This window comes from Podarcis gaigeae (genome assembly GCF_964106915.1).
Source record: "Podarcis gaigeae genome assembly, chromosome: 9".
NCBI classification, from domain to species: domain Eukaryota; kingdom Metazoa; phylum Chordata; class Lepidosauria; order Squamata; family Lacertidae; genus Podarcis; species Podarcis gaigeae.
The window spans coordinates 40,543,814-40,560,008 of NC_139685.1; the positions used below are offsets into that span (position 1 = coordinate 40,543,814).

The 16,195-nt window shown below is 41.5% G+C and overlaps 1 protein-coding gene across 1 annotated transcript in view; it reads right to left on the minus strand.

Moving 5' to 3' along the window:
- The window catches only part of FHDC1 (FH2 domain containing 1), a 48,651-nt gene that overhangs the window by 5,101 nt on the left and 27,355 nt on the right, over positions 1–16,195 (minus strand). The window contains exons 5-11 of the mRNA XM_083755427.1: positions 12,875–12,960; positions 12,686–12,786; positions 9,649–9,719; positions 9,415–9,522; positions 8,410–8,480; positions 6,618–6,735; positions 3,255–3,419 (exon numbers count right to left, since the gene is read on the minus strand). Of these exons, the coding sequence (XP_083611553.1) occupies positions 3,255–3,419; positions 6,618–6,735; positions 8,410–8,480; positions 9,415–9,522; positions 9,649–9,719; positions 12,686–12,786; positions 12,875–12,960 (720 nt within the window). The remainder of the gene's footprint in view (positions 1–3,254; positions 3,420–6,617; positions 6,736–8,409; positions 8,481–9,414; positions 9,523–9,648; positions 9,720–12,685; positions 12,787–12,874; positions 12,961–16,195) is intronic.

The window sequence follows — 16,195 nt, forward strand, 5'->3', positions numbered from 1 at the left end:
GCTGCTGAGCAGTGGCAAATAGAGAGCTGCTCCTTTCAGAAATGCTATTTTGAGGAACCAGCTCCCAACAGAACAGCAAGGGAAGCCTTTAGGAACCTCTGCTTCCTAAAGCTATAGTAGCTGAAGAGGGAGGCAACTGGAGCATTGCAAACATCAGAAGAGATGGGGCATGTCCAATATCCTTCAAGGCTTGCAATACTCTGCCTGCTTCCCACTTCAACTACTGGTTGAAGGGGTGGTTCCTAAGAGTGGCAATTTTTCAGCACCATTTGGACAATCACTGAGAAGAGGCTGCTGGACTGATCTAAATAGCATATGGGCAGCATACATCCTGCCATTTCCTCGCTTATTGTCTCATCTGTGGCTTCTTCCAGACAGTTGCTATTTAAAGGTAAGGTTCAATCACATACCAGAAAATTCAGGTTGCACAATTCAGGTTGATTGGGTGCTCCTGCACAGCAATCCCACTCCCTGCCTCCTCCCTAAAATATTACTTTTTGCTATAAGGACCTTGATGGGGAAATGCAAGAAAAGTGTGGGATAATGCTTGAAGTTGACATCCTCTAACCTTCCCACAATCAAATCAGAATGAGTGCTCATTATGTAGCCAAGGTCTTCAAACCTCCCAGTAAACAAATTAGGATGGACAGTTAAGAAGCTCAATCTGGAAGTGACTTGAGTGGCAGTAGCTCTCGAGGTTTTCAGGGAGAGATCTTTCCTGTCACCATCTACCCTATTCTTTATTTTTAATCAGGAAGCACCAGTCATTGAATGCGGGACCTTCTGCAAGCAACCTTCTACACTCCTTAACTCTCCTTTCGGAGCAACTATACTCTCTTCACCATATGAATGATATGCCCCCATCCAAGCTTCAGCAATTGATTAGTTTAGGGCTATGATTGCAAAACAGTATGTCCCCCATGTCAGGGGGCTGCCATCGGAACAGGGGAGGGAGGCATGGGAGTACAGAGAGCCACCCACGCTTCTGAGGAGCAGCTCCTTTTCCAACAGTGAGGTAAGCCACACCTCCAGTGGAGCAGAGGGGGAATGGGAAAGCTGAGTGAGGTGAGGGCTCAAAGATGCTACTGAGAGCCCAAGCGCCTCACCTAGCCCGGCCGGCCAGGACACAGGCATGCCGTTTTCGTCACCCAATTTACGCATAGGGGTGAAACACAAGGTGGGAAGGCGGAGATTTGGGGTGTCTAAGTTCTTATGCTGGGGGGGGCGGGAACCAGAAGGGGCCACTCCCGGAATCTGCAAGTGATTGAGACGGACATGAACTTTCTGGTCCTGCACTGTAAATAGTTTGCACAAATAAAAACCTGCTAAAGACAGGTCAGAGACCTGCCTGGTTACTCGTGAGCAACCACCTCACCGCCTGACACCCCACTATGGTTAAATTCAATTTCTGAGCAAGCTCAGAATTTGGCAAAGAAAGTCAAATTCAGTATAAGGTTTCTAGGCCATGTGACAATAGGTTTGAAAGCATGTGGGCATTGCCTGATGAACATTCTGAAGACAGGAATCCAGGTCAGTTCTTCAGTACCAAATATGACAACTACTACTTTATTTATACCCAGCTACTCTGGGCAGCTTACAGCAAAATATGTTTTGCTCACACAACTAGTACATATGTGCAAAATGACCCAACAGATAAAGGATTTCCCCTGTTTTCTATGCAAATCAATAAATCAAGGAATAATGGTTAGGTTTGGGTTTAGCCTCCTGAGCACCCCTGGATCTGTTGCAATACTGTTGCAGCCCGGGACTTCTGCCACAGGCAGATTTAGGGGAGTGTGAACAGTCTGCCTGCAGTGGGTGTCAAGATGAGAGGGTGCCACAACAACAACAGACAATGGAAGGCAAGAGGTGGGGGGCACCAAATTTTGGTGCCACACAGGTTGCTGCTGAAATCTTAAAGCCCAAAGTCCACCACAGATTTTGATGATGGGGTTTGTTAGGTGACTCCTGCCCAATGGGAGGTGTTCAATGCTAGTCCTACCCAGAGTAGACCAACTGAAGTTAATAAACATAGAATTGTAGAATCATGATTAACCTGGCTTCATTCATTTCAATGGGTGTACTCTGTGAAAGACTAACATTCAATTCCACCCAGAGGCTTACCAAAAGCATACAAGAAGGACCATGGAGGAGTAGGAATTGCAACCCAGGTTTCCTACTGCCATATGTTCCAAACTCTAATGGATACCCCCTCCCATTTAACACTTCTCTCTCTCTCTCTCTCTCATGGATGCCCCAGAGCTGAAACATAAAATGGCACACACCACTCTCTTCATCCAGTTAGCAGCATTTTTATTCTGAGAAGCAACACCTGCTGCATACTAAAAAACGTACACTGAGTGCACCTGCTCACACTGCTGTTCAACAGTTCAAGGCCACAGATGCATGACCTTTTGGATCAAAAGGAGCCAAATGCTCTTCAGTATACATATATGACTCCAGGCACTTTGCCTATTGTCATTTTTAAAAAGCACAAGAAAGATTGCAGTGTTTGTATGCCTCGGGCACAGAGGCCAGTCATGTGGGCACCTGCAGTTTTATCTCTAGACAATGGCTGGTGGTGTCTTTGCTCCCACCCAAAAAAACTGGGCTACAAGACACTGGACTACACAAGACAATGGACCTGATAATGCCCTTTCCCCCTCACCCATTAATGACAATACAAACCAAGAAAAAGCATTGTGGGGATTTGCTTGCAGAGATCTAAAGCACTATACAAATTTAATAAGTAAATTAAAATAATCCTAAACTGTGCCCAGCAAACAATGAAATTTAAATAGCTATAGCTTAATAAAATATTTTCTGTAACAAAATGTTGGTTTGAGGTTGGAAGAAGCCATTGTTGCAACAGGTGTCCTACAACACACACAACTTTGTTCCATTATATTAAAGTTACCAGACGCCCCCATTTCCTGGGGACAGTCCCTGGATTTACAAATCAGTCCCCAAACAAAATCCACTGAAGTTGAAAAGTGTCCCCGGATTCACTGGGAAAAAATCTGGTAACCTTACATATCATATGAAGGATTACCACTATTAAAATCATCCAACAGTAATGTAGCTTAGTTACATAAAAGTCAGTGGATATTTCAGGTAATATTCAACAAAGCTTTACTCAGAATAAATTCTTTAAAGTCAATCAGCATGATTAAGTTAGATCTGTTAATTTCAAAAAGCCAAGTGCAACTTAGCTGAATACTACTCTCACAGTTTTGTAGAGATGTTCTTCTTACCTTAACAGCTTTGCTGAACCTAAGACAAAAATCCCTAAATATCTGAAAACACTCTTCCAGTTTCATGGTTTCTTTATCTTCGCATAAGAAGTCCATAAGGGCATGTGATTCCTTCAGCAGTTCCCGTTTCCAGCGCTCCAGCTCTTTTATCTCTTTTACAGCAAACTTAAAATAAAACCGAAATACAAATTAGATCCAAACAGAGACTGACCAGTTTTAGTATCTGTTAAAGTCTAGGATGAATGTTAACTGGCTTGAGACTACAGGACTATAGTGTTTGGAGCTGTTTGGCTGAAGCTTTGCTGCCCTAGATGAACATATATACCTTTTCTGCCACTGGCCAAACAGGTTTTTTGAAACCTTCAAGACCAGTTTATTAGAAGCAATAGTGAATAAACAAATAATAAACGAAAGGTAGAAAAGATTGGAAGAAAAAGAATTCATTGGGCATACTCAGCACAGCGTCCGGAGTGCAGCGGAGCACATAAAACGCTAGAAAGGCCTTCCTTGCAATGGTGGTGGTGAGTCAGCTCAAACTCTTGCTCTCCGGTTGTATTTATGATATCCATTTTGGAAAATGATATTTATGTCCCGTATTTTGCACAACCAAAGGAGGCAACCCTACTTCCCACAAGTATTTGGTTGGTCAATGTGAGAACAGGATGGCAAACTGATCCAGCAAGCTTATATTATGTTTTTATATGCACACTAAAATTCCAGCACAACACATTTTTAGACAGCTTGCAAGAACTCAGCCTTATACCTGCCTTTTAAACATCGTGAGAATTTGCCTATAGGAACACTTAGTTTGAAACTCAAATCCAGTTTGAGATTTGACAAACACTGTTCAAGCAACATTTGTTTCATCAAGATAAGATGTTGCATCCATGGATTTTAAGAAGATTAACTTGTTGTTTTCCTATCCCCCTTTGTTCATAACAAGCATGCACACAGGTACTTGCAGAAACCTTTACTCATCTAATAAAAGAGCATTATTTAACAATGAAGCCAGTGCCAGAAATGTATTAATCTTTGTTTTCTCGGTGGTTTCCCTTACAAAGCAAGAAATCAAATGGGGAGCCCAAGGGTTTGCAAATGGGGAGCATGTAAATGTTGCCTTCAGAAGGGTAGATAATCTTGGCTTTGTCAGCCATCCAAAAAGAAAAAAAAAGAGTGTCACTCAACAAGGTATTTATTGAGATAAGCTAAAGGAGCGACGTGGAAAATTGGCTCCACCTTTCATATTAGTAGCTTATTCACAAGGATGGGAGAAGCCAAATTTTAAATCAGGTTACTCACCCACCATTTTTAGGAAGTGTTATATAAGGTGAACCTTGTAAAATGAAGAGCGATTCATTTGGAATTACTCCTGATGTTTAAAACAAAAAACATGGATGCTAAAGAGATTCCAAACATGGCCTAATACAGCAAATTTAGTAGCAATGGGGCAGAATACAATTGTTCAGATATGGTAACAAACATGCTGAGCAGCGCATTGGAAACTATATAGTGGCAACTATAGGAAATGTGCAGCACAGAATCTAAAGTTCTCCGGAGCAATAAATAAATTGCACCTGAATATCTAAAGTGTGAACACAAAAAAAGGTTATGAAATTACTGTTTGAACTGGGTTTGTAAACTCTGGTTTGTGCTAACCATGCTTATACATCTGCTCCAAGCAAACCAGGGCTAAAGCAGCATTCCAGATTCTCCCGTCTGCCTGCCAGCGAGCAACATGACAAGCAGGACTTGCTATTATCTCTCCAAGCATACCCACCAGGGAATGAGCTTTGCTTAGCAAGCTGAGCCATGATTTAACTGCATACTCAGAATCTTAAATCAGGGGTAAGGCAAGAAACCAGAATTAAGCTGTATCTCTCACACCCAGCCATTGAGAGCAGGTCCCCACCTTCAGCTACAGTTGAAGGGTTTTTGAAAAATAATGTGGTTGCTTCTGTTTAGTGCAAAGCCAACCCTTTCTACAGTTTTAGCAGCTATTGCTAGAAAACAGTACGAGCAAATGCTGTTTCCTACAGGTGTTTTCAGCCACTCATAAAATAACCTCATGGTTTAAAAAAAACAACCCAAAAGCAAAACAAAAACATGGTACTTTGCTTTCCTGAAATTCAGAAATCAAAGTTCCATAGAAAGAAAACGATGCAAATTATTTAAAAATTTGGGAGCTATAAACCAATCAAATCTGATGTGCTAGGCACATATTCTCTGAGACATTGCCACTGGTGAAGTGTTCCTCCAACTACTATTGTACTCATGTACAGAGACAAATCTCCTTTAACGTCTCCACCAAGCATTTCACAAGAAGCAAACAGGTATATGGGAAGAGGTCAGAAAGGGGTCAGAAAGCAGCCAGAATCTTTAAGTTTCCCTACAAAACTGGGAGAGCTACAAACTTGTTCCTCTTTACAAAAAGCTGGGGTTCTCAGGATGCATACCCAGGAAAGCCAAGCTGGAAAGCCAAGTTGTGTAATTCACTGGATGACATCAGCATCTTCCCTGCAGACTACCAGTATTTAAACTGAAGCTTTTGTGGAATTGTTTGCAATGAATATCCAAACACATCAAATTAAAATAAAACTACCCCCTCCAAAAAACAACAAACCCAGGGATAAAGGCAGCACATTGGAGGGGTGTCTGCTAGAGGGGGAAATGATTTTAAAATCCTTACTTCTTCACAAGCAAAATATAAAATCAATAATTTAGTTCAGAAGCATTACTGAAATACAGTTTAGCGCCACCTAATTTAAGATGCAATGTATCCTTGCTCTTCAAAGTAGCAGATAAAATTGCAGCTGTGGTCTAAACCATAGAGCCTATGGCTTGCTGATCAGAAGGTCAGCAGTTCGAATCCCCGTGATGGGGTGAGCTCCCGTTGCTCGGTCCCGGCTCCTGCCAACCTAGCAGTTCGAAAGCACATCAAAGTGCAAGTAGATAAATAGGTACTGCTCTGGCGGGAAGGTAAACGGTGTTTCCATGAGCTGCTCTGGTTCACCAGAAGCGGCTTAGTCATGCTGGCCACATGACCCAGAAGCTGTACGCCGGCTTCCTCAGCCAATAAAGCAAGATGAGCGCCGCAACCCCAGAGTCGGCCACAACTGGACCTAACAATGAGGGGTCCCTTTACTTTATCTATTAATGGCAGCTGCCTAAGCCTGATTGCCCCCACACTCAGCATTCTTCTCTGTAAAAAGGCTCCCTTGAAATGCTTACCAGTAGTATGAAACACTGTGGCAGAGCACTCCTAGACTAAATATTACAGCCTGTTAAGGACATTAGTGAAATTCACCAAGGGTGCAGAATATGGGCATAAGAAGGAACTGAAGTGGCAGAAAACTCCCAACAAACCTGGAGGAAGCCTTCCATCTGGTGAAACAGTTCAGAGTCCCGCCGAATATTATCCTTGAGAGACTTTGTTTTGACTGAGAGTGAATGGAGCTCTGCTTCTATACTTTCAAGAGATATTCTGCAAGGAAAGAGTTGTAATTGAAAGCAATTTTAGAGAGAAGAGCTACCCACCAATAAGTGCTGACTACCTAACTAATTAAAAACACACACATGACAGCAAGTGTCATAACACAACGAGGTGAACAAACTGGACCTGCCAGTTTAGCGAATCTTCCCACAGTAGAAGATATGACCTAATAATTTCTCCTCCCATTATTTTCAGTGATCAAGGTTTTATGCCAAAGCAATTTCATCAAGAAGTTTCAGTAATGGACTCTGACCAAAGGGCAAAATATTTCCCCAGACTACCTGTCACTAAATTAAAAGAGCCTGGGATTCCCGAGTCACAGATCTTGGGCACCCAAGGAGTCGTAACAGTGGTGGAACATCTGCAATGTTACAACTCCTGTTCTGTGCAGCTCGGTCCATTCTTGGTACATCTTCACAGAAACTTAAGTTTTAAGGCAGGGGCTGAGTGCACAATGTTTTTTTTTCTTGAGGGCAATATTCCCTTGGGAATAATCTGTCAGGAGACACAGACCAATGGCGGGCAGAACCAGAGAGTAAAGTGTTATGGATGAACTAATCCAGAATTTACTTCCATTTTCACCTTAGATTAGAATCCCAACCCTATTTAGCAGCAAGCTTCTTGTTTTGATGGATAATTTAGGATCTACAGAGTGGTTTCTTAGTACTGTGTAAGAGACCAATACAGCTAATGTTCTGATAGGCAAGTGGAAGTTAATTCTTTTCTAACATTAGCGTTTTTTGCACATGCATGGCAGAAGCATACCAATATGCTCTCAAACAGCTTGACTGGTGGGGTAGGGTAGGAGTGTTTTTCTCCCCAACCAGAGAAAAATTAAAAGACAGAAACAATTAAAAGATATTAATCAAATAGAGTATTGCTCCTTGTTGTAAACCTACACAGAAAGTGAGAAAACACTTTAAGAAGCCAGGAAAAATAAGGAAGGAATTCTAATGGGATGGAAGAATGTGACAGCTTAGTAGGCATGGTTGCATGTGGCCTCTGGGGTCACAGGTTGCCTATCAGGTGGTTTAAGAAGCTCTAGTCACTTGTCTCATCACCCCCGAAAGGAACGGGAAACATGTATGTTTTCTTAACAACCACATTATAACTCACTATCAATTAAAAAGAGAACCAATTGTTGTTCTCAGTTCATTAGTTCCCTGCAAATTGATATCAGCTCTCAGTTTTAAAAAAATAAACAACTACACTATTTCTGCTCAAGCTTACATAACTTGACTTTGAAGTTTGGTTTTCTGCTTGCAGGATTTTTTAAGGATTTGTCACCAAACCACAGGGATAATTCTTCCCCAAGAGAGTTACCCTACCTAGGTCAGTTGAGGAAAGTTGTTAAATCACCAAATAATCCCCTGTAATACCAATACTTAACTCTAATCAGTTGTTCTATCAACAAAATTATGTGGAGACCAATAACCTTGAACGAGTTAGCAGTCCTTCTGAAAAGCCCTTAAAGATGAACTCAGAAAACCTCTAAACATGAAGGCATGCTTCAGGCATCGTTCTATCCACAGTGAAAATGAAACCACAGAGTCTATAGTAAACACTTGTTAAGATCTCAGTTTTCACGCCAAAACTTTGTGCATGTATTGAAGTGCTTCACAAAGAAAAAAGTTCCCAGTCAACGTTCTCAGTTTTCTTGCTTACCTGGCTGCCTCCTGAACGTGCTGTAGTTTGTCTGAAAAGGCTAGAAGACCTCTATCCTTCTTTTGGGCTTCCTGAAACAAGCAAGGTGACCCCATAAATATCCACTCCCATGCTGAAACAGTACATAAACTGAGAGACCTTTTTGGAAGTGCAGCCGAAGAGGTTTCTGTTTTAAACCTGCTGTGTTTGTTTTAGAAGACTCTCTTTTAGAAGACTAGGAAGGATCTAATTAAACAAGGTAAAAAAGACATTTTCTACTTTAGAGAGCCTGAGAATTAGTAATCCTTCAGTGAATTCAACCCAGGTGCACTAAGGAGAGCTATTAGGCAAAAGCAGTGTACTAATGCCATGTATGCAATCTAATACAATATTTCCTGCTTAATCTCCACCTAATATCCCCTCTTTTCTCTGTCCCCCTCCCCCGGTGCCTTCAGATTAGCTGTTAAACCTATTTGCACAGGGATATTCACAAAGTCACAGAAACTAATGCTAAGACTTAGAACAAACTAGGCAAAGATTAACTATAATCACCATCAAGGTTAAACTAATTGCAAATTGACAATTATATACATGTAAGGAAAATCTTAATCTATGCAACCAGTTTCAAAAGAAATACGAGGGCATTGCCCTCCTCTTAAATCTTATGAGAATCACACACACCCTGAAGTATTATCAGCAAGTAATCTATCAGATGAGGTAGCTTCTTCCCAAACAACAGTTTAAGATTGGCATAGCTAGGTAGACAATCTAGAATTGGGAATTTTAAATACAATACCCAAAAAGTGCTTGTTCCAAGACTTTTAACTGCATGCTTACTCTGCACATTTTAGTATTGCAATAATAAATTAATGAAACCTGCAAAGAGCTTAACAATAACCATAAAAATTAAATGTTGCTCTTAAATTCTGTGGCATGCATGCCCCACCCCCGCGCCTATCAATCACCTCCCCCTGCTGCTTAGATTTCTGCAGCCTGCTATCTTGGAAATGATTGTTATTTACATACCAAAGCAACAAAATGAAGCAGATTCATCCCAGGCTTGTTTGCTTTTGTATCTGCCAACTTGAGTAATGAGGATAGCTTAAAGCCAACTGCATTGCCAGCATATCCTCCCTAAGGAGTGGAGAGGGGGGGGGGTGATGGAAAAGACAGACAGAAGAGGTACAAGATGTCAATCTGCAGTACTGTAAATTCTGACCCTCTCCCCCCAAGGCCCCCAAATGAAGCTTGTCCACTTACTGCATTCATAATATTCCCAGCCTGAAGGACCAAGTGCAATATGGAATGTAACTCTTCACAGCACATTAGCTCTGCAAAAACAACAACGACAACAACATAAGGTTCTGAATCCATGGGCTGTTTTCAAATGGCATCCAAGAAAGATTTTATTGCTCCAGAAAAATTGCAGTCAAACCAGGCATTATTATTTTTTGGAGGGCGATTAAAGGAAAGTTCCCAAGCAAGGCAAGGGAAAAGCCAAAGCCCTACTGGCAAGCCTCACGCTGACTGGCACACTGAGTATTTTGGAACCAACCCTGCAAAGAGTCTGACCAGATTGCCTGTTCACTTAACAGTGATGTACAAACCAGCACTACAGCTTGGTAAGGTGCTTGACATTATTTATGGAATAGTTAAGTCAGCAAAGCATGAGACTCTTAATTTCAAGGTCGTGGGATCGAGACCCATGTTGGGCAAAAGATAACAGCATTGCAGGGGTTTGGGCTAGATGGCTCACATGGTCTCTTCCATCTCTACAGTTCTATGATTCTATTCCTAACTGTTAAATGTTTTCAGTCACTCTCTTACCAATAAAAGAAGGGCAAGAAATCTGAAGAGGCAAAAAATGCAGTTTTGTCTATTGAGTATCACCAAGGCTGTCAGGCAAGGGGCAACTAACCTGTAACTCTCCAAATGTTGCTGGACTACAACTCCCATCAGCCCCAACTAGCATGGTCAACAGTCAGGGAGCATGAGAGATGTAGTCCAACATCATCTTGGGGAGTCACAGTTCTTTCAATATACTGATTAACCTAGTGTGCTGCATTGGAAGCCAACAAATCATTGTCAGCATACAAGCACTTTTTATTCCTCAACTTATTAATTTGCACATTTCTGAAAGAGGCCACTGTTATTCTTGTTCAATAGATGTGACCTAAAGTCCAAAGGTTTTCCTGTAACCAGTGCTTATGTACCCAGGCCACAATTAAATTCATACATTATAAGGAGTATGTGGGAGGAAGCAAGAAAATGAAACAGGAACTTAGAATGGTCTGTTTGAGTAAACGCTGCAGTTTCTGGGTCAGTTCATGAACTGCAAAATGCTAATTTGGATGTATGAAGTGTTTAAACAAAGCTACAAATATAGTATGATTTATTTTTCTTAGATCCCACCCTTCCTCTTGGGAGAGCCTAGGAAAGTTAACCATCATAATAAACACTACAAAATAGTTTTTTAAAAAACCACAATTAAACCACTGACCAGCAAGAAATAAAATGTATCAGAAATAGTACTGGATGAATCCCAAGCCGGAATTAAGATTGCTGGAAGAAATATCAACAACCTCAGATAAGCAGATGACACAACCTCGATGGAAGAAAGTGAGGAGGAATTAAAGAACCTTTTAATGAAGGTGAAAGAGGAGAACGCAAAATATGGTCTGAAGTTCAACATCAAAAGAACTAAGATCATGGCCACTGGTCCCATCACCTCCTGGCAAATAGAAGGGGAAGAAATGGAGACAGTGAGAGATTTTACTTTCTTGGGCTCCATGATCATTGCAGATGGTGACAGCAGTCATGAAATTAAAAGACGCCTGCTCCTTGGGAGAAAGGCGATGGCAAACCTAGACAACATCTTAAAAAGCAGGTGCCAAATAAGGTCTGCATAGCTAAAGCTATGGTTTTCCCAGTAGTGATGTATGGAAGTGAGAACTGGACCATAAAGAAGGCTGATTGCCGAAGAACTGATGCTTTTGAATTATGGTGCTGGAGGAGACTCTTGAGAGTCCCATGGACTGCAAGAAGATCAAACCTCTCCATTCTGAAGGAAATCAGCCCTGAGTGCTCACTGGAAGGACAGATCCTGAAGCTGAGGCTCCAGTACTTTGGCCACCCCATGAGAAGAGAAGACTCCCTGGAAAAGACCCTGATGCTGGGAAAGATGGAGGGCACTAGGAAAAGGGGATGACAGAGGACGAGATGGTTGGACAGTGTTCTCGAAGCTACCAGCATGAGTTTGACCAAACTGCGGGAGGCAGTGGAAGACAGGAGTGCCTGGCGTGCTCTAGTCCATGGGGTCACAAAGAGTCAGGCACGACTAAACGGCTAAACAACAACAACTACCAGAATAATTAACCTATATGCAATTCTTAACGTATTGAAATAGTGTACATTTTCTATGTACAGTCAAGTCCATGCTGATGCTTCCCTCCTCATTTTCAAGAGCTTACCATAAAGCCATTACCCCTTAATGCCAGAACACTGCTCTGTGCACTTGGCAAGTGGGTAGCGATCAATGACCTTATAGCTCTTAAAAGCAGGTTGAAGCCTGAGTGCGCACACCTGCCAACCTGAAATGGTGGTGAGAAATGCAGTGTAGGGACTGGAGTAATGGTAAGGAGAACTTCTAAAGGCTTTATTGGCTTCAGTCATATAGGATACCAACCTATGGTTTATTTTAACTGTGGTTTGCAGTACAAACCAGGATCAGTCTTGTAGATGAGCAAGTAACCGTGGCTTGTTTTGCCTAATTGTAACTGCTCTGTAGCCAGGTGGGCAGGGCATAGAAATGAACCAGGGTTAAATACAAGCTGAAATTTGTAAAACAACATAAAACCATGGTCTTTGATTTGATCACAACCTGATTCAAGGTGGATCACAATGACAGCACTACAACCGTAGAAATATAAAGTGGAAAAAAATGGACACGTGTTTTGGCTGTATGAAGGGTCCCAGCTGAAAATTACCAGAATGGATGTCACTATTCCACAAATGAGAAAATACTGCAAGTTATTTCATATACAGGAAAGGAGTATCATCAGTACAAACAAGTGGGAAAATGACTTCAATAATGTGGCCTTGTGATCAAAGTTAAGAATTTTGAGACACATATCAGACTGATAACACACACGCACCTTTGTGGAATGTGTCAGAGCTGGCTAGCTTCCTTTAAATAGCTAATAGGTACCTGAAATTCCAGATCTCATCTCTCTAGTTAAGTTGATTAACCTGCTAAGAAAAACAAGTGCCTAATGCATGCTGCAGCATGTTTAATTACCCTTTGTAGCCATTCTTATAATTGTCATGTCTTTCTGAAGAGAAGTACAAGATGGGGAGAATTCTTTTTTTAACACCATGGCTTCGAGTCGCAGTGAATAGCTGAAAAACAAACAAATTAAGATTTAGAACTGGTATACAAGTGAGAGAGAATTTATAGTGAATGGGAAAGGGCTTAGCGTTTCCTTACTTTGGCACCTGGATTAGTAGGTACATAAAAGAATCTGCTTGACACAGTTTTGATAGGTCTCCATTGAAATCCTTTAATTTCTTTACCTAGGAATGGGGGGGGGGGAGAGAGACAAGAGGTTGATAAGAGGTTGATAAGAATCAAACTGGTCACTGCTCAAACCAATGTTAAAGAATGAACTGAGATTTAAGAGCTCACCATGATTTTAAAAATTGTATTTGGTGCTAGGACTAGATCTTATGGCAGATAGCTACATCGAAAGCAAGGCCCATGCATATATTACCAAGTAACATTGGGTTTGCCATTGTCCTTTAAGTTTCTCTTCCCCAGGTTCACCTGTCTGTCTACTGTTTTTATTGCAGCAGAAGGATATCTCAGCACAACACCGTCTCATTCATTTTCTGTCGCTAACATTTATTGGGGAGAGAGATAGGACACTGGGCTGCTGTTTCTAACAAGGGCCCTTTGTCTGCTGTTAAATCTAGTTCAAGCCCAAGACACTTTGTTTAATACAAACATTTAGAGGTGGGGTGGGGTTTTTTGTTTCTGTTTCTTGCTTTCTTTTTGGCAAAGCTTGATAGCCTACATCTAGGAAGTATGCCACCATGCCTGAAATGTATTTACTAAAACAAGCTGACACTTTCTTTTGCCCCCACATTTATTTATTTAAATGTTTTTATACTACCTTTCATAGCAAGGCACTTCACCAGGCACAGGCAAACACGGCCCTCCAGATGTTTTGGGACTACAACTCCCATCATCCCTAGCTAACAGGACCAGTGGTCAGGGATGATGGGAGTTGTAGTCCCAAAACATCTGGAGGGCCAAGTTTGCCTATGCATGCACTTCATAAAGGAAAGGCAGGACAAAGACTTCCCAGGACCCACACTATTGCCAACTGATGACAGGAACTTTGCAGAGCCCCTCTCCCCACTTGCCAACTGCTGAGCTGTAGTGCACCATTTGCTCCTTATCAGGGAAAAATGGAATTGTGAGTTATGAGTCCCTGAGCTGCTGTGTGTTCAGGCAGGGTGTATGTGTAGCAAGCAGTCCTTGTCTGGAGACTGTATCACAGCAAACCTTCCCAGCTGCTCCTACATAGCTCCTGGTGTGTCTGGCTCCCTGCAGGGCTGAACTGTGTCTGATAAACCTGCTCTTCTTTCAACCATACTTTTTTGAAAATGTAATTGTCAAACAAGCCAGACTCTAGAAAAATGACCCAGTTCTCTCTGTGGTTAAAACTAACAAGGGGCAAAGAGTTGTTCAACTGTTTATTTCTCAAAAAAAAGCTCAAAATCTCATGGAAATGTACAATAAAAAAATTAAAACAACCATAAAATAATAAAATACAGAACAAACGAACACCACTGAATCCAGTTAATTATCTAGGAAATTTGGGCAAACCAGCATTTTCAGCAGGTGATGAAATATAAAAATGATAGGAGCCTGGTACATTCCCCCCCACACACACTAAATTTAACTGTCACTCACACACGCCTCTCTTTCAAACATGGGCTTGATTCAGACTTTGCCTGAATGCAAAATATTGCTTTGGGGCAGCAGCAAGCATCAATGAATAAGTGCATTGCTAGGAAAAGCAGAGGTTTCCACAAGCATTAAATGTGTTCATTTGACTGCTTATCATTGAAATGTTTTGTCTGACAGGTATCAGGCATGCAGAGGACCACAAGATCAATCTCCATGTTGTCACAAAACTGGCATAAGGCAAACACACCTGGCAGTTAATAGTACTGAGCGCTACAAGACAGCACGAGACAGCCTGCCAACACATTACCGTGGAAATTATCAAAAACAAGTTGTGTCTCATTTCTCCTTCCTTCCCTCCCTCCCTCCCTTTCTCCTTTAGGGGGACAATTTCGCACATTCTTGGCCTTTACTCAGACAAGGATATGGTATCTACATTACTTTTGGAAACTGTGAGCCTACATACTTTACAATTTGTGGGTAGATTAATAGAACATGAAGAGGAAAATAGTTAAATTAAAATCAAACTTTTACATACTTCTAAACTTGCAACACCTAAAGCAAACCTGTAAGAATTTTAAAAACCTCTTTAAAAAGTTAATAATTGCTTTGCTGCAAAGATAATTGAAGCACTCCTACTTAGTATGCAAATTAATGATCGTAATATCTGTTATGTATTTGTTTAGTGCTCCTTGAATCCTTCATAGACACTGATTGTGGAAGCTGTGGGTGTACAGATAGCTTCCGTACTTATAAGGTACTTTAGAAAAAAGGCACCCACGCTGAAGACAAGGGTAGGCAAAAAACAAATGCAACGTTAACTGGCTATGCTTTATCAGGGCAGGCATATTTCATAAGGCGTGAAGTTAATAGGCTTGTTTAGGTAGAAATGGAGGTGGACAGCTTCTCTCATCCCATCGTACCCTCACCTTTTTGCACACCTGGTTCTGATTTCTAAAACTAGAAGTGAGAAACATGGCAAGAAGCTGCACCCCTTTACTGTATGGATCCATAAACTAAATCCCAGATTTGTAACAGGACAAGGGGACGGGGAGGAGATACATTGGTGTCATTAGGTATTGTGAAGGCAAAAGCATTCTGCACATGTTCAAAGACCCTCTGTATTGTACACATTCAAAAACTGAGCCCCAATGTTTGTTTTTAGATCTGGCATGTGCCCAAGAGCTACTTAAACAAACCCTACCTATATCCAAATGTTCTAAAACAGGCATGGCCAAACTTGGCTCTCCAAATGTTTTGGGACTACAATTCCCATCATCCCCTGACCACTGGTCCTGTTAGCTAGAGATGGTGGGAGTTGTATTCCCAAAACAGCTGGAGGGCTGAGTTTGACCAAGCCTGTTTTAAAACTTGGAGAACATTGGAGCAAAGCTTTCCTTTGTTCAATTACCATTATTTTTATATACTTAAATATCTGGCTCCCTCACAAAGTCAGTAACACAGTGCTGCTGCTCACATGGGTTGTTTGGATTCCTGCCATTTCCCCCTCCACTGAGACTACGGACACTGGTATGGAAACAGATAATGCAAATATCCAAATGCAGAGCAGAATCTATCTGGTGCCAACCTATAAAACAAGGGTGGTTTATGAACGGGGTCTTTGAAAATATGCAATGTCCACCACCCATTTAAGAGATTGGAGCTCTTCCAAAGAGATGAATGGAACCCATTTCCTTAGTATAAGAATTATGAGTTGGACATCACATATATTATCAGTTGTCAGCCTGGGAGGTGGGCAGCAACTGAATGAAAAAGAATGAAGCAAGTCCTACCTATATAGTTTCTGCATACAGTAGGATCTTGTTACAGGGAAGG